This window comes from Meles meles, chromosome 7 (assembly GCF_922984935.1).
Source record: "Meles meles chromosome 7, mMelMel3.1 paternal haplotype, whole genome shotgun sequence".
Taxonomy (NCBI): domain Eukaryota; kingdom Metazoa; phylum Chordata; class Mammalia; order Carnivora; family Mustelidae; genus Meles; species Meles meles.
In genome coordinates this window covers 135,296,068-135,316,029 of record NC_060072.1, presented here as the reverse complement: position 1 = coordinate 135,316,029, position 19,962 = coordinate 135,296,068, and the positions used below count along the sequence as shown (strand labels likewise).

Below are 19,962 nucleotides of genomic sequence, written 5' to 3'. Positions count from 1 at the left end.
CCGCCTGTATTAAAGAGCAGTGCCCTACTAAGATTTTGAGGCCTGCATATTACAAATGCAAATTTACTCCACCAAACATCCCGTTTTTGTATCTGGCAAATCTTTATTGAGGAGAAAAGTTAAAAAGTAAAGTAATATCTAATAAGGGTAGGATTCTGGGAAATGGAGATATATATATATCTCCAATTAATATTAAGTCACATTTTTAGATCTAGGAAAAGAGAACGTGATTAAATAAGTCTGCTGACCTCTACAAAGCAAAATTTACATACAAGTTAATCCATCTTTGACGAGACCCTCTATCAAGCCACAAACCAAGAAGGAATAGCAAAGGCCCTCGAGTAAATTAATTCAGGGGTTCGACTGTTCTATATGCTGTGCCTCCCTCAAAATGACATCTCTTTTTCACTGTGATGTTTGTTCTGGAATTAAGGAGGGGAAAGTGGATGGGCAGTGAGCTGGGAAAGGGACGGAGACGACAGTCCTGAGCACTAGCTTCCTGATCTCTACTGGCTCTTCTAGTGGTGAGGGGGTCACAGGTCTGGTTCGTGGAGGGCAAATTAACCCAGTGAGCAAAGGTATATTTCTATTCCATATCTACAGAAGAGATTGAAAATACTAAAATTTGTTAATTGACTTTTAATAAAAACCCAGAAATCTTTCAACTCATTATTCTGAAACAAATTAGACTCCATTAAGCATTTATTCTGATAAGATGAAAAGGCTTCACCCTTTTATAGAGAGATTGGTTCTGTCCTAGCACACAGAGTACTTTGTAACCTAAGATTCCTAAATCACAGTGATGGCAAGAATTTTAAAATAATGCTATATAACTATGTAGATCATAATAAAAATATTCACAGGGATAAGTTGTATACAATGGGTTTTGAGGGGCTCTTTTGTTTGGGGTGTTTTTTAGTCATCCTAATAAAAACATATAATTCTTGACTTATTTCAAGGACCCTATCTGGAAAATCAAGCCAAATCTCTATCATCAACTTCCTTTTTTCAAAACTTAAGGTATATTTTATATACAGTAAGTTTCATCCTCTATAGAGGACTGTTCTAAATGTTTTTTATAGATAATTTTTTAAAAAGATTTTATTTATTTATTTGACAGAGAGAGAGATCACAAGTAGGCAGAGAGGCAGGCAGAGAGGGGAGGGGGAAGCAGACTCCCCGCTGAGCAGAGAGCTCCATGTGGGGCTCGATCCCAGGACCCTGAGATCATGACCTGAGCCGAAGGCAGAGGCTTAATTCACTGAGCCACCCATGTGCCCCTTATAGATAATTTTTTAAAGTTTTATTTATTTGAGAGACAGAGAGAGCAAGCAAGAGCACAGGGAGAGGGAGAGGGAGAATCAGACTCCCCACTGAGCAGGGAGCCCAATGTGGGGGTCGATTTCAGGACCCTGAGATCATGACCTGAGCCAAAGACAGATGCTTAACCAACTGAGCCACCCAGGTGTCCCTAAAAGTTTTTATAAACATATACAACCATATAACCCTCACTACAATCCACACATAGGACAGTTCCATCACTCCCCAAAACTGTATCATTACCTTCTGTAGCCAACACCTCCCTTCATCCCCAGCCTATGAAAATGACTCATCTGTTTTCTGTCTCTACAATTTTAATTTTTCAGGAATGACATATAAAGTGAATCATATAGTCTATAGTCTTCTGAATCGGACTTCTTTGACTTAGCACAATGCATTTGAGCTTCATCCAAGTCTTATCTAATGAGATCCATTCCTTGTATCATTCTTTGCTCCTTTTTGTTACTGGGCAATATTACACTGTACACATGTACTGGTTTGTTTACCCATTCCTGGAGATTACAAATAAAGCCACTATAGATACTTGTTTGTGGTTTTTGTGTAAATATGAGTTTTCATTTTATTTGGATAAATAAGTAGGATTGCTGTACAGTAAGTATGGTTTAATTTTATAAAAAACTTCCAGTCTGTTTTCCCAAGCGACTGCACTGTTTTGCATTTCACCAGCACATGACAGTTCCAGTTACCCCACGTCCTTCTCGGCTGTTGGTATGGTTAGACTTAACAAAAAATGTAACCATTTTAATAGGTGGATAAGGATGTCCCACTGTGTTTTAATCTGCATTTCCCTAATGACAACTGATGTTGAACATGTTTTCTTTTTTTAAGATTTTATTTATTCATTTGACAGAGAGAGAGAGATCACAAGTAGGCAGAGGCAGGTGGGGGTAGGGGGAAGAAGGCTCCTCACTGAGCAGAGAGCCCAATGCGGGGCTCGATCCCAGGACCCTGGGATCATGACCTGAGCCAAAGGCAGAGGCTTAACTCACTGAGCCACCCAGGCGCCCCAAGAACATCTCATTTGTTTATTTGCCATCTACATATTGTCTTTGGTGAAGTACTATTCAAATCCCCTGTTTATTTTTTAATAAATTTTATTATTTAAGTATAGTTGATATACTCTTTTGTTCATTTTTTTGTTATTTGATCTATTATTGAGTTTTTAAGAGTTTGTTTTTTTTTTACAATATATGCTTTAAGGATGCAAGTATTTTATCAGATATGTGACTTGCAAATAGTTTCTTTGAGGATGTACGTTGTGGTTTCATCTGCTTATAAATGTCATTCAGAGAGCAGAAGAAGTTCTTAATTTTGGTGAAATATAATTTTTTTCTTTGTGGATTATGCTTTTGATGTTGAATATACTATTGTAGCTTTACAGTAAGTCTGAAAATCAGGTAGTATTAGTCCTCCAACCTTGTTCTTTTTCAAAATTATTACAGCTCCTTTGCCTTTCCGTATAAATTTTTAATTCAGCTTGTCAATTTCCACACAAAAAAAATCCTGCTGGGACTTTTATTGTAACAGCACTGAATCCACAGATCAATTCGTGAAGATTTGGTATAATGATATGGGTGTTTTAATCCATAAACATGGTATATCTCTCCATTTATTGGGGTATTCTATGATTTCTTTTATCAGTTTTTTCTACTTTTCAGCATACCAATTCCATATATGTCTTATAAGACTTAGACTTAAATAGTTAATTTTTTGGTGCTATTATGAGACTTCTAAATTTCAGTTTTCATGAGTTGATTATTGCTGAGATATATTTATATATATATAATGCAAATTAACTTTTGTATTATATGTACGTTTATAATGTATATAACATATATAAATACAATTGATTTTTGTATATGAACCTGCAAGCAACAAAAGGAAAAAAGTAAAGAGAGTATTCAGTAAATGTACTTGGGCTAAAAAGGGAGAAAATCACATTTATAAAGCCTTCCCTAATAAGAGCGACAAAAGTTAGAATACCCTCAAAACAGAGCATACACTTTTTCTACTGTTTGCTATATTTTAAACTCACATAAGATAGCAAGCGTGTGGGTGTGATGCCAAAACAATGAACACTGTTATGCTGTAAATAAACAAATAAATGAATAAAAAAAAAAAAGATAGCAAGCGTGTTTTATAATTTCTGTACCTTATTTAATGTGGGAATCCGTGAACATTAATCTAATCAGCTATATTAGGCCCTGAAATATAACAAATATTTCTGTTAGGATAGAGAAAACATTGTACCTTTCCAAGAACCGTCAGCTGTTGAACCAAAAGATGAGCACTTTCTGTCTTTCCAGCACCACTTTCTCCAGAAATAACAATGCACTGCACAGTGAGAAAAGGAAACCACGAGAAAACTTTATCCTCACAAGATGTGGCTCACACACAAGAAGCTAAGAGGGGAATTTCTAAGATGTGAGACTCTCCTTACCTGATCTGAATTGTATGTTACCATTGACTGGTATCCCAAGTCAGCCATTGCAAAAATGTGAGGAGGATTGGCTGTTCTCTTTGCTCCAATATACAGTCTGGAATGCTAAAGGTTAAAAAGAACACGTTTTGTGGGGCTTTTCTTTTTGTTTTTGTTTAAGTCCTAGATTATTTATAGGCAGAACTGCCAATTTTTTAAAGCAAAACATAAGTCAAAATACATTTTCATACCACCAAAACATGACACACACTCCATACACATACTATACACACATGTATGCACAATTATATAAAATAAAAGCTTGACATAAAAGAGCCCGGATATATGATGTAACATAATAGCATATATCATTCTGGTAGCAGTATTTAAAAGAAGACTCTTAGAAATGCATAACCACTTCCAAAGCAGAACTTAATGTTTCAAAATACTATTATCTCTTTAAATAAAAAGATACTATAAATAAGACAACCAGGTATCATCTTGTTGACTATTCCCTGGATATAATCCTGTCTGACATACGATCACCACTTTTTTCTTTTCACATCACTTGACATATAGTCTGTCATTTGACTTGTCCAAATCACCAAGTTAACTGATAACAGAATTTAATGAAAGCCCAGACTTCTGGAACTTAAGTTCAAGGCTCATTAATTTACCATTATTCTTGTAAATTTTAAGGTGGTAGAGAATGAGAGAATTATTTATTTCTTACATATAAAAAAGCTATTAATCATAATATTAACCGATTTTATAAATACACAAATTGCTAAAAGAGAATAGGTCCAATTAAAAATGAAAGACAGCTTAACTTAATTCCAGAAAACTGTTCTATATTTAAACCAATAGGGCTTGAATCATGGATAATTATATACTCATATTCATAAAACACACACTACCTGACACTAAAAACCAATTTGTCAAAAAGAATTTTTAAATTCATAATGACAAGTTTCATAGCCACTAAGTATATATTACCTGTGAGACAAGGTAATTATACTCTTGACTCTCCCATACTTGGTTCAGAGAGAGACAATACCCTGCACTTTTATAGGCATCTGTTTATTATTATGATGCATCATATAGACCAGTTACCAGTGACTGGAAGTAGTCACCATTCTGCCATAGAGTTTTGGAGGAAGGAAGACCAGGAACCACATCCAGATAGATTCAGCTCCTATTTTTTCCATCTCTCTGTTTTAGCAGAAATTACTTGTTTTTTCAAGGCACTGAATGAAATTATCTTCGGCCTCATCTCAATTAATTTAAAATTTGAATAGTATAATTATTAGTACAAAGTAGAAGAATGCCAACCACACCACATACCTGTGTGGAATAAAGACCCAGACTCTGAAAAGGATTCAGAGCAATGAGTATATCTCCCACATACATATAAATCTGATCTCTGCAATAACACTTCTCAAGTTGTTCTGAGACTGTATTCTAAAATAAAACAAAAATAATTTTTTCTTAAAAATCATTTAAGGTCACTTACAACTTAAAATGTAGACAGTAATAAATTAAGCATCTGGAATTTGGACTGAGGATCAGAAAGGAATAGACACATGGAGTCTAACACTGGGTCAGCAAGTATCTTTCCACTTGACAGACATTTTCTGTTTTGAGGGCCACAGAGGGATGGCATTGTTCTCCGTGTTTTCCAAAGGCCATCTGAGATATTACACGGGTATTATGTGTAGAGAACCTTCCAGAAAATAAGTAAATTCAGAAGATGACATAAAGAGAAAGACCAATAGAAAAGGAAGGGGAGGATACAGAGAACAGGACTTTATTGCAAATCAAGGTTATTTAGTGGTTCTGTAGAACGTCCTAGCCCTTTGCTGAGACGTTTGGCTTTATGAGACACAGCAAAAGGTTCAGAAAAGTAACTTTCATAGTTGATAAATTGTGCGTACATGAAATCAATTTTAACAGTGTCAGAAATCATCATTTACAGTACGACACAAGAGGAAAGCAGAAGATGAGAGCTCAAAAATGAGACAAAAACAAAAGCACAGACAACAGAAACAAACAAGCCCCATGTCTAACATATAGGTCATCAATATGATGAGCAAAGTCTTCTTTATAATCCACAAGCCTAGAAACTCCCATCATTGGAGAATTTGGTATGAAAAGATTTATAAAGGTGCTGGCAATCTTTGACTCGCAAACACTACTTGATTACGAGATGTTTGATGCTCTCAAGAAAGATTATTTTGAGGAAGTACTCGAGTTGTTTCAGCAACCCGAAATTTACCAAATGACTACCTCTGTTCAGAAAATGTCTCCTGATGCTGAATTTCTAAGCAAATCTCAGGCATTTATTAGATGTATTTAAAGAACGCTGTTGATCAGGCAGGATAGAGATCCTAACCTTTTACTGAAAAGGAGCTATTTATTTCTCTAATGATCTGATTATCCAGAATAAAGGGAGATGAGGGGAAGGGAGACTGAAACTGTAATTTACTGGCTTGCATTTGTACCTTCGCAAGAGATGCTTGAAATAGTTCTGAGGTCACTGGGATAAGGAGTTTCAAGCAGAATTCTGTGCCCTAATGGGCTAGCCCTGGGAGAGTAGGGACTCTGGGATCCCACGAGGGGGACAATGGCCATCGTAAAAGAGGCTCTCAGGGTTTCCTAGAGGCCTCTGGGTACAGCCACTGAGAGTGGAGCAGAAGAGAAAATAGAGGGGAAAGAGCAGAAGAGAAAATAGAAAAATGCTCTGTGGAGATTGTAGGAGGCAGACCATTTTCCGACCTCAGTATATCATCCCTCTGAGACTCCCAGAATGAATTCAGCGGGGGAAGGGTCTGTAACTTATAAGCAACTCAGCTACTGGGAATCCATACCTTTGTAATTTGACTATAAAAGAAAGAAAGAAAGAAAGAAAGAGAGAGAGAAAGAAAGAGGAAGGAAGGAAGGAAGATGGACATCAGGCTGAAGAGATCTGGAAATCTGAGTTACACATATTCAAAGTGAAGACAGGAGAGATAATCAGGAAGCAAAGAGACAAGCAAAGCTTACAGATATTCCAACAGCCTCCTGCGCATATCACTTCTATAAATTAAACAAAATCTAGAATGTTTAGGTTTAATTAAACTGAGTCTCTTACCTCATCCAAAACTTCTAGGGTTGCTAAATCGTCTACATCCTTCAGACTGGACATTAGTGATCTATTGAAGTTACTTTTCTTGGTGTGAATACGTTCATGTCTGTAGAGCAGTACAAAGAGAGAAACCCCTTCTGACTTGAGAACTTATTACTGACCACAGTGGAGGTAAGTTTTAGATACATACGAGACTACAAAACTTCTATAAATCTGGTTTTCCTAAATTTAACGCTAACCATTTCCCAGAAAATAGCCTAATATATTTGGTCTGTTTTCTCCTCTCTATAGGAAAATTACAACATGTCAAACTTCCTCACCGATGATGAAAAGAGTTCATTATTTCTATCAAGAACTCTCCTATATATAATTTGCTTTAAAGCTTCCTCCACATTGTGATTTAATCTGTTACAAAGTGGTGAGTCAGAGAGATGTGAATTCATTAGATTCCCAACGGTGTCTGAGACCGTGTCAGGCCATTGGTGGCTAAGCAATGGTAATATTAGAAATTATTATTCAGCAGAATTTAAGAGGAATGCAAAATCAACTCCACTGTGGATTTTCAAATGGTTAAATGGATGAGGGAAATTGGTTTCAGGCACTGGGAAGTTTATTTTCAGGGAAAAACATTTCAGCAACTTCTGATAACAGCCAGAGGATCTTGATTTGACATGAAGGCTGGAGAAGCTGCTGAGATAAACACCAGGGTTCGTTTCAACTTTTCTGGACATGAAATTATCATCTGCTTGTTATTTTGAACAAAACTGTACCTTCAGTGTTTATTTTTGGAGATAAGTGGACTTTTGAAACAACATGGGGTTAGAGGTGCCAAACCCCACGCAGTCAAAAACCCAGCTATAACTTTTGAGTCCCCAGAACTGGACTGCTAATAGCCTTCTGTTGACCAGAAGCCTTACCGATAACATAAACAACTGATGAACACATATTTTCTGTTTTTTATATATATAATATTCTTATAGTAAAGTAAGCTAGGAAAAGAAAATCATACAGAGGAAATATACTTAGAGTGTTATACCATATTTATCGAACAAATCTGCATTCAAGTGAACCCATGAAGCTCAAACCTGTGTTAATCAAGGGTCGACTGTACTGTCAAGCATTTCAATTTGTCCATTAGTAAAAGGAGTAAGTAGACTGTGAGGAATAATTAGAACCATACCACTTACTCAGCAAACTTTGCTTAGTGAATTAAGTCACTATTTTTTTTAAAAACTTTAATTCCAGTATAGTTAACATATGGTGTTGCACCCATTCCAGACGTACAATATAGTGATTCAATGATTCCATATAAGACTCAGTGTTCATCACCATAAATGTGCCCTTAATCCCCTTCACCTAGTTCAGCCACACCCCACCCACCTGCCTCTGGCTACCACCAGTTTGTTGTCTACCGTTAAGAGTCTGTTTTTGGTTTGTCTCTTTTTTCCCTTTGCTTGTCTTATTTCTTAAATTCCGTGTATGAGAGAAATCACGTGTTATTTGTCTTTCTCTGCCTGGCTTACTTCATTTAGTATTATATAAACTCTCTAACTCCATCCATGTTGTCCTCAATGGCAAGGCTTCGTTCTTTTTAATGGCTGGATAATACCACATCTTCTTTGTCCATTCATCTACTGATGGACACTTGGGCTGCTTCCAGACTTTGGCTATTGTAAGTAAGGCTACAGTAAACACAGGGGTGCATGTATCCCTTTGAATTAGTATTTTTGTATTCTTTGGGTAAATACCCAGTAGTGTGATTACTGGATTATATGGTAGTTCTACTTTAGTTCTGTACTGTCTTCCACAGTGACTGCACCAGTTTGCATTCCCACCACCAGTGCATGAGGTGTCCTTTTTCTCCACATTCCTATCAACACTGGTTCTTTTAAAATTAAGTCACTATTGGGATGCCTGGATGGCTCAGTTAGTTAAACGTCTGTCTTTGGCTCAGGTCATGATCCCAGGGTCGGGGATCGAGGCCTTCATGAGGCTCCCCGCTCAGTGGGGAGTCTGCTTCTCCCTCTCTCTATACCCCTCTCCCCTGCTCATGCTCTCTCTCCCTCTTAAAAAAAAAAAGAAAAAGAGAAAGAATTAAGTCACTATTGATAAACTGTCCCCCCTCTATCCTCCGCCAGCCCTTCCTCTGGTTCACTGGATTCTACCTTCTTTCACTGACTCAAGGACACCAAGGACACCACTGGTTCCTCTCTCATCCTAACGTCCCTCAATTTTTCCTCCCAGCTATCATAGTACTTGCCTCAAAAGTCTCAAAAGAAACAAGTACAAACACCCTTCCTTGACTTCCTTTTTTTCCCCTATCTACTGTTCTATTTCCTTGCTTTATAGCAAAAATCCTCATTAGAATTATCTATACTTAATTTCTTTCCATCCACTAAGAAAACGCATTTCAGTCAGGCTGCCATCTCGCACCCCATGGAAACAGCTTTTGTTAGGAATATTAATGGTCTCACGCTGCTAAGTCCAATGGGTAAGTCTAAGACCTCATTTTATTTAACAGACTGGCAGCACAGACCAACTCCTTAAATACACTTGGTTTGGTGTCTTGTCGACCTCTCTTGATTCTCTTCCTTGCCTCCCTGGCATCTCCATCTGAGAATCATTTTCTGGTTCCTCCTCATCTTTCGATTACATTTGGGATCTCTGGAGCTTCAATCCTTGCGGTTGTTTTCTTCTCTATCTACATTCACTTCCTGCTTTAACTACCACCCACACACTGACAGCTCTGCTGATCTCCAGGCTTAAGCATCCAACTGCTTACTCAACACTTCAGCTGGAAGTCTAATTGGCAGGCTTAACACATCCCAAACCATGCTCCTGAATACGCAGCCCCAAACCTGCTGCTGCCCCATGATTCTCCTCCCAGTAGGCGGGGACTCCCCTCTTCTGATTGTTCAAGTGGTCCTTGGATCTTCTCTTTTTCTCATACCCTTCCTGCAATCCATATATAAATTCCATCAGCTCTACTGCCAAATTCTATCTAGAACAAACCATTTCTCACTGCCATCACCTCCCCCTATTGCATCCCACTACCACTATGGCCTCCTACCCCACTGCCACCTTTGCCTTCCACACTCTTCTCAACATTACAGTCAGTAAGATTTGTCCTTCATTTATATTAGTTCCTCCTCAGCTCCACCTGTGCAATGAAACTTTATTCATTTTTCACAGCTCACCTCAAATGCCACCCCTTTAAAGCTTCTCAGCATAATTCTATACAACCTTCAGAACAAATATTTTAGTTCGATCACTTCAACCAATCATTTGTATATGGGTCTTACTCCCTTTACTAGATTGGGAGGTTCCTTGGGATGAGGAAATCTCTTCAACCTATGGAGCTGGAAAAGCTGGACATCCATATGCAAAAATTTAAAAATGTAGACACTAACCAGGCCCCTTTAACAAAAATTAACCCAAATGGATCACAGACCTAAATGTAAAATGCAAAATTATAAAACTCCTAGAAGATAACATAGAAGAAAATCTTGATAACCTTGGGTTTGGAATGAATTCTTAGATACAGCATGAAAACCACCATCCATAAAAGAAAAAAATCAGTAAGTTGGACTTCATTAAAATTAAAAACTTCTGCTCTACAAAAGATACTGCTAAGAGAACAAAAGGAAAGGCACAGACTAGGAGAAAATATTAGCAAATCACGTATCTGATAAAGGACTTGTATCTAGTATGGATAGTTGTACTCCTATTTTCAATTCTTGGGTTCCTCCATCTTTATGGCATTTATAAAAATTCACAGATATGCCATTATTGGTATGGATAATTTAGTTACTATTTGAATACCTTACTACACTATAAATTCCAAGATACACGAGACTATTATGCGTCTTTGGTCCCTCCACTGTATCTGGGGAATAAGCAGATTATTTAAAACATAGTAGGTTCTCAATAAATGTTAGCTGAATAAAGTAAGTCAGAGTATATACCAACAGTTTCTGGCATAGAAGTTCTACATAGCTGGTCTCAGTATTTGCTGAATTCAATAGGTATCATCTTACTCATGCCCCTATTTCCAAAGAGACTCATATTATTTTTGAGAAAACAGAAAAAGGAGTCCAATTATCCATTTTAAGTGAAGAACCCTGAATTTTTCATCTGTTTTTTATGGGTCCATTTGGCAGCTAAAGACTATTCCTGGAGAATTACAAGAAGCAGGTGGTGAAGAATTGGGAGATCAATATTTGGCTGGCTAATACTCCTGTGAATCCATCCACTCCTGTGAATTCATCCTCCTTGATGCTTCTGGTATTAGTTTGCAAAAACTTAGAAAAGATGTTGTTACTGTAATGATTGAAAGTCTCTGAGGGCTCCCCGTTTTCTACAGCATGACTTAAAGACTTCTTGGCATGGAATTCATGTCCCTTCACAGCCTTGTCTCAAAGAGCCTTTCCAGCATCATCAGCCATCATCTCTGTACAGAACATTCTCCAATATGCCAATTATTCTGAGATTCAGTGCTTCGCTCATTCCATTTTCTTTGCCTGGAATTAGTTTCCTTCCATGTCTAGTGAAGTTCTACTTATCATGCAAAGTCAGGCTCAAGTTTCACCCTCTCTGAAGCGGTTGCAGGACTTTTAAGAGAAAGAATGTACCCGTAGCAGGGTAACTTTCATCTTTAACTAGGTATGTTCACCATTTTTACCATTCACCATTTTGTGGGCAGAGACCAAGTGTTATTCATCTTTCTATGCCTGGCTGGTATCAAGGATACAGAGGTATGAAATACCCAACTAGCCAGTGTGCAAAGCATAATAACTCTTAGTGTAACCAATCCTGTGTCCTTCCCTTTCAGTTCATATCCTGTGATTTCTGGCAAACCTTTTAATAAGTCAGCTGACACCAAAACCTACTTGACCTACCATCTTTCAGACCTCTTACCAATATCCACAGAATTAAATTCCATGATTCACAGGTTCTTTTTCATTTTGTTTTGAAAGAGAGAGTGAGAATGTGAGTTGGGGTTGTGGGGGGCAGAAAGGGAGAGAGAGAGGGAATCTTCAGCAGGTTCCACGTTCAGTGTGGAGCCTGATGTGGGGTTTGATCTCACGACCCTGGGATCATGACTTGAGCTGAAATCAAGAGTCAGATGCTTAACTGACTGAGTCACCCAGGTGCCCCCTGTGACTCACAGTTTTAATGGAAAATATGAAATTTAGCTTTGGTATGTATGTACCCAAGTGTGGAGAAGTTGTCAAGGTGTTATCTGCTGGGAAAAGAGGAAGGAGCACGTGTGAAGGCCTGATGACAGGCTATAGGATATGCCCAGGAAGGGCCCTGTCGCTGAAACAGTGAGAGGGACCCTGGTGCCCAGTGAGCCTCGACTCCAGTCGTAATGGGAAGTTAAAGAAATATTTTAATCAAGAGGGGGAGCCTGGAAAGAACAGAGTGGAGTAGCATATTCTAGTCAAGGAAAAAAATCATTTTACTGTACTCTAAAAATAAACATTATCACTAAACATCATCACACTTAGGACAGCCAAGAAAAGTTAGAATTCTAGTAGTAAATATCTTATAATTTAGGGTCATACATTCTAAGAACACATTATAAATGTGGCATTTCAAATTAGTAGAGAAAAAAATTCAAGAAATTGTGCAGGAACAGCTAGTTAAAAATTTGGGAATCATGTACCTTATGTAAAAATAAAGCCCAAGTGTATGAACAAATGCACAGATTTAAAAATATACTCATAAAAGTTCTGGAGAAGATACAGAAGAGTTGTATAATAATAATGGGGTAGTAATGGAATTTGTAAGTATGATAAGATAGAAAAGAGAATAAAAATATGGGATAGATTTGGCGAGATAACAATTTTAATAAATGGATATAATAAACACCTAAGTTAAAAGGAAAAAAAAATTTGCAGTGTGTATGATGGACAAAGGATTCATATGTTTAATATTTCAAGAACTTTTGAAATTCAATAAAAAGAACACTGAAAATGAGATATCCTAATATGATATATTAGGATAGTGAAATTGTACTGAACACATAAATTTTAGGCTTTTCTATTTTGATTTGGGAAGATAAACCCATCACTATCATTTCCTAAAAAGACATGTTATCACCAGAAAATACTGAAAGCGAATAATCTTACCTAGACTGATGGTGTTAAAATAGCTGAATCATAATCTCTGTTGACTCTTTCAGACCTGGAATTCTATAATTTGTCAACCTAATGGGCTTGATAATTCTGTGTATTGATTAGGTGTATTACCCAGGAGATGGGCGACTGCTTCATTACGAAGAGAAAATGAGGAACCATTTTCTGTGCCTCTGAAAAACTCATGGCTTTGTTTGGTTTGTCACTTACAAAGACCTTATCAGGGTAATTGTGGAGATGGCTTGGCCCTACTCTAAAACATGACTCCTCTATTAAGATTTCTCTTCAACTCAAGGGTAGAGAGGCTGATGGATTCAGGGCATGGTTGAGCCAGTAGCGATAATGGGTATAAAGTCAGGGTAGATTATGGATTGACTGATAAATTCTTACACATGGAACTGAATTCTGAGAAAGTTGATGGAAAATCAAAAGTTATTTCTCAAGCTATATGAACCCTTGCCTTGGTTTGGATTGTGGTATTCATGATACCAAAGTAACATCAGGATAAGTAAAATAGATTATTTCATGGAAATGCTCATTTGGAATGGGCGTAGGAAAATGTCTAATACATAACAGCTACTATTATTTCAGTTGAGGTTCTGTCACTTATTAGCCATGTGACCTTGGGCACGTAACTTACTCCGCTTTCTCAGACACAAGATGGGAATAATACAAGTCTATTTCATAAGGCTGTTGTGGGGTGAAGTTACATAACGTATGTAAAGTCATTCATTCAGCACCTGCTACGGTTAATAAATTTTAACCATTAATTTTATGGTCATGTATTCAAGCCTCATCTATATTTATATTTATATTTATATTTAATATTTACTTTTAATTTAGATTTAATTAAATTACATTTATATTTATAGAAACTTTATATTGAGTTGTCTCCATCCTCTTCTCATTCCACAGACACCCTCCTGCCTTCAACAAACACAAATCGTAAATACGTAGCCCTGCACTCAGGTCAAACCCAGCAACAAGTGGGAAGAATTTGGGCCCAGGTCTTGTGAAGGATTTCACTGTATTTATTATTAAATCCTATGTATACCCAGAGGGTAGTAGCTCAGCAGGAATCAGGCATTCTGGGAAACAAGCAAACTCTTTTTTTCCCCCTCCTCCCTATTTTCATAGCCGTGTTTCAGGCTGACTTTACAGAATAGAGCTGAAGTTTAGTTCGGTTCACAGTGAGAAGATACACAGCTGTCTAGCACATCTGGGCTCCCGCACACCTCCCTCCCACCACTCACTGATCAGGACCGAGCGCTGCTCTCTGCCAGGTCAGTTAAACTGGAGAAGAAACCCCGTGGCCACTGGACTTGGCCGTCCATACTTCTCCCCTCTCTGTATGCCTGCACCGTCAGTTCCTGTGAGACAAGGCTATCACGATGGGCTGCTCTGGAAAGCAAGGTCAGCACTGTTGTCACTTGGTTGGGCATTACACAGTGTGGAGACAACACACACACACATACACACGTTCCAGCTGTCACAACAAAATAGCAATAGTGAGTGACTCACTTTTGTACTCTTTTACGCGGCATTGATACATGACTAGCTGAGTCAATTACATCCTTGTTCAGCTTTAAAATTAGCTTAACATTGAAAAAGCCACTCAGTTAACAGTACATAAGATCAAAGGGCATAAGAGAGAAAAGAACAGTTAAATATATTACAGGCCAATCTCCTTTCATTTTAAGAATTGTGAAAAGCAAGGTCAGCAAGCCTGTGACGTGTCCAACCTTGTATCAAAACACAATGAATCAGGTGATTGATATGACATCTCCATTCCCGTTCTAGTTTGTTAGACTTTTCCCCTCAACACACACACACACACACACACACACACACACCAAACCCCAAGCAGAGCCTTAAATTATACATGTTTCAACATCTATTATTGCATTCATTCATTCAACAAATATTTACATTTCTGCAGCATCCAATATGTTTCAGACAATTTGGAGCTGGGATAAAGCTAGGAAGAAAACAGATAAGGTCCGTGATCACACAAAGCACACACATCCTGATGGAATAGTTAAACGTATAAACTAAAAAGCTGGGATAAGTTGAGCTAGGCCATGTTTGCACAGATTCATTTTTGAAGAAAAATGTGCTAAAATCCAGTAGCACTGGTTATTGCCTCAAATTCTACTCAGTTAATGGACAAAACTATTTGTTCACGTGGGAGGACCACCCCACACTGCCCTACGGGTGCAGGGTGAGTCGTGTGGGGTGGGTGTCTTTGGTAATCACCTGGGACCAACAAAGAATAACCAGACCCTGAAAAGGAAGTAACCCACTGAAGGTGTTATCAGTAGGGATGTAAAGGTTATCAGTTTCCTTGGTTAGCTGTCTATAAAAGACCAACACTAAAGGCTCTTGTTGGCAGCCCTGTTGGAACCCCTGTCACTCTTGAGAGCTTTTTTTATATCTTTACTTAATAAACTTTTATCGCTTTACTCACCAAAAACACCCACAAAAAACCAAAAAAAAAAAAAACAAAAAACAAACCAAAAAACCATGTTATTCACAGTTAATTCAGGTGCATGCAATTAGTGTATAAAAGCTTTCTCTGTAAGTTAAATACTTTGAAAGCTATTCAAGTTGTAATGAATGATTAAGAAAAACTGAATTATACTGTATGAACAAAAATTTTAAAAGAATTGGCAACTGTGAAAATATTTTACACCTTACATGTCTCTTTTGGTCACTAATATATCGTAAGGCACCCAAACAGTAGCTGGGAGATAGTAGATAATAATAGAATTTGATTGAATAAATGAGAGGATAAATGATTATCTGTCCAACGAAGATGTCTAGTTCAACCCGTGTCACTACCTTAATATGATATCCATGTTTGTCTGAAACAGACTGAATTCTTTGGAGTTTGTGTAAATAAAAGCTTTGAATTTTTCCTAGTATAATATTGGGTATTTCTTTTTTAAAAAAAAATAATTATTCATTTATTTGAGAGAGAGCAAGAGAGGGAGCACAAGCAGAAGGGGAGGGGCAGAGGGAGAGGGAGAAGCAGGCTCTCCACCCAGCAGGGAGCCAGACTTGGGACTTGGTCCCAGGACCATGGGATCATGACCTGAGCTCAAGTCAGACACTTAGCTGACTGAGCCACCCAGATGCCCCAATATTAACTATTTCTTAAAATGAGGATGCATACCTAGATTTTTAAAAGAACATCTAACTGTTTCTATAATTTTATACACTAGTGGGTATTTAATTAATCATCACTGCTATTGTTCTGGTCAACTTTCATTTTTCTGGTATCAAATTTTAAAAAAAAATGCACACAATGATTTGTTAGATTTAACTACATACTAAACACCTGACAGTAGCATTGTTTGGCAAAAAATTTTTTCATAGTTCAAAAACACACACGCTTACAGAAAGGGATAGCTATTGATTTCAGAAGCACATTTCCTTTAGAATCTTCTTACATCAGTGTCATTTTAATAAAAATCTAACTGTGCGATTCAGTCCAACCTGTATTTATTGGGACCCTGCTATGGGCAGAGCATTGTCCTAAGTGGTGTGGGGTTACTGTAGGTGAAGAGGAATCCAGACCCTACGTTCAATGAGTTTCAGTCAAGTGCAAGCTATAAAAACATTTAAAACAACACAAGGCATATGGTTAAGTGCCAAAACTGAAGTAAAAATCAAATATTAGAGAAATAGCAAGGAGGCAATAATTCCCTTCTGGGGAACGGGGAATGGGGCTCTGCAGGTCTGGCACTCAGTCTCGGTATTTGAGTAGGAGCAGGATTCCGTGAGCTGAGGAAGAGTATTTGTAGGTGCAGTGGTCACTGGTGGGTGGTCAAGTCTGTGGGAGCAGCACGTGGGAAAGGGCGACGTAGGCAGGTGCCCCACAACAGTGACGATCTGTCGCAGCCAGAATGCAGAACGCTAATGTGGGAGAGGCTGGAGGCTGAGGAAACTAGGTTGGGGAGGGCATGATTGTTGAGAAACATAGACCTCTTCCATGCATTCAAATTCCAAATGTCCAGATAGCAAAGCACGGACTTCTGTAACGAAGCCTAGAACTCCTCCGACGTTTCTTGTCTCACTGACTGACCCCCCCATCTGGTTAGCTGCCCACGCCAGAGATCTGCCTCCCTCTCACCTCCTATATCCACGCCATCACCAGATTACTTTGTTTTCTTCTCCTTAAACTTTGCTGGGCCTCCGTTTCTCTCCATCTCCAGTGAGGAGAGGGTGGCCCGTTGACTGAGGTTGGAAACAATAAGAAAGGCAGGGAAAAAACCAATCGGAGGTCATGAAAGCTACAGAAAACATGTAAGAACAGCTTAGAAAGGTGCCTGGGCTGCTGATTTGATACGGGGCGGGGATGGTGGTGGTGTTATTTCTTACAACTGAACACTATTCTGCTCTCCTACTAACTCCTCAGCAGAGAGGTATTCAATCAGACCTCAAATGTCTATTTCTGAGGTAAAACCTCTACCCCTATTCCTTGAAGATCAAGCCACCACTATTTTTACTTGGATTATTACAAATAGTGACAGTGACTTTTCAGAACTTCAGACAGGTCACTCCCTGGTCAGTGCCCTCCAATGGTCCCATGTCACCCAGAGAAAGGTCCCATGTAAACCCACACAACCCTACCCTGCTATGTCAGACCTTGTCTCCTAATGCTGTCCCCCTGCTTCCCTCCTGGCAGGGCTTCCAACACCTGGCACACTGCTGCCTCAGAGGCCTCCAGACTCTGCCTCCACCAACAGACCCACTCCCCCCCACCCCTGCCAGGACTCGCAGTCCTCCTTCCCTTCCTCTATACTTCCTCCAGCGCACACTGCCATCTAATATACTACCTCATTTACTGATTTATTTTATTCTTTGTCTAAGTTTTCTGATATGTAAGCTCCACACTAGGTTTTCTGTTTTAGTTTGGTTTTTTGTTTTTTAATCTGTTGACTGATTTACCCCTTAATCCTAGGCTAGATTCTTGCAAATAGTGGGTTCTCAAAATGTTTCTTGGATAAAGTAGTGAATAGTTTGTTTTACTAAACGTTCATTGACCGTGGAGCCAAAGAAATTTTATTGTTTTGTCCTCTGGTTATAAACAATTGAGATGATCAGAGAAAAGGGGTGTGTGTGTGTGTGTGTGTACACACACACACATATATATATATATACACACATACACACAGATACCCATATACACACACACATATATATACGTAAACACACACAGATACACATATATACATATATTTCAAGATAATTTTACACTTCTAACATTTTCCTTTGACCTTCATTTTATAGAACTGGTTTCCATTCTTGTCACTTTATTAAATATTTTACTTCTGAAAGACTTGGAAAAAGCAAAGTCAGAATCCTTCCCTAAGATTTTTGTCCTTTTGTGAAAAGTACAGCTTGTTAAACAGATTATATTTTTCATTTACTCTGTCATACTAGAGAGACATAGTTTCAGACTATAAATATTTTCTCTCTGCGTTGTCAAAGGTCACAAATACCCCGAGGGTGCTTATTATGGCTTCACTTGCATTTCAGTTCTGCTCACGGAAAAAAGAAACAACTACTGCTGCCCGATGTTAAGTTTTTATCCTGCCTCTACAGTTGTACTATTGTCATGCAACAGCTTTATTTGCTTTTACTTCGGTAAAATATACTCTTGTAAATATCAAGCCTTGTCTTCTAAGGTAATGCAGGAGCCACCGGGGCTGTAGTGAAATCCTTCGTCAAACAAATCAGTGGCTTTGTTTTAGTTTCCTTATCCTTCTTTAAATTCCAGTACCTAAGTCACAACTGGCGGTACCATGGGAGTGTAGGCTCTCGCTGGTGCGCCCTGGAAGGCCAGTTTTATTTATGTGCACTTGTGGCCCTTTGGCCAAGTATGTAGTTGTGAAACGATGGTGGCGAAGGGAGCACACGCCAGGCCGGCCAGCCAGATCAGCAGGCCAACTCTGGTCATGACTGCAGTGACGATGTCAGAGTCACCCAGCCCCCAAGACATTTGTAATTGTCTTTTTCATTCACAGAGCTCTTCCTCTCTCACATATAATTTTGTAAAGATGTGCTTTCATCTGGACTGTACAGATACACACTTGTTCACAAATCCGGCAATGCTAGAAGGACAAAGTTGGGAAAATGATATGTGAAAGCAGATGAAAAATCTATACTGACGTCTTCCTTAATTTATTCCAAATCTCTGCACTAACTCTCCCTACTATTTTCTCCCTACTATTCTAAACCTCTCTACTACTTTGCCTGGGGACTGAAGCATATGAAATAAAAGACACCCAAAGATACTGTCTATAATTTGCATGTTGTAATATGATATTCTGTACCACTACAATTTCATTATTGACACGTTTAAAAATCACTCCTTGATTTTTCTATTCTCTAATGCTATTTGCCCATTCATTACCATGACCGAGATTCCATACTCTAGAATAGGGATTGGCAAATTTTCTCTGTAAAAAAAAACTCAGATAAATAAATATTTTCAACTTTGAAGGCCATCTGACCTGCGTCACAACTACTCAACCTTATTACAGTGTGAAAGCAGCCATAGGGATAATACATGAGCAAATAGACATGACTCTGCTCTAATAAAATTTCATTTACAAACTAGGAGGCAGGCCAGTTTGGCCTGTAAGCCGTAGCTTGGGGACCCTCTGTTAGGCAAGAGATCTGGGCAAAAAGAAGGGTCTAGAAGACAGGGATGGCAGATATTACCAATGATCAGTGGGTCAAAAGATAGTTTTTTTTTAAAAATAAATTTGTTAAAGATAAATATATGCTTGATGACTGAGAATGAAACTATTTTTTTAAAAACTAAACCGTGAAGTGCTTAGTATTACATTAAAACTCACAAGCTAGTTGCAGAACACGTGATGCATATCATTTAATATAATTAATGTGTCCATGAAAGAGCTATGGGG

At 38.3% G+C, this 19,962-nt stretch overlaps 1 protein-coding gene across 1 annotated transcript in view; it reads right to left on the bottom strand.

Moving 5' to 3' along the window:
- The window catches only part of MYO3A (myosin IIIA), a 230,683-nt gene that overhangs the window by 139,058 nt on the left and 71,663 nt on the right, over positions 1 to 19,962 (bottom strand). Inside the window, exons 9-12 of the mRNA XM_046012977.1 lie at positions 6,891 to 6,990; positions 5,105 to 5,221; positions 3,782 to 3,886; positions 3,592 to 3,675 (exon numbers count right to left, since the gene is read on the bottom strand). Coding sequence (XP_045868933.1) covers positions 3,592 to 3,675; positions 3,782 to 3,886; positions 5,105 to 5,221; positions 6,891 to 6,990 — 406 coding nt within the window. The remainder of the gene's footprint in view (positions 1 to 3,591; positions 3,676 to 3,781; positions 3,887 to 5,104; positions 5,222 to 6,890; positions 6,991 to 19,962) is intronic.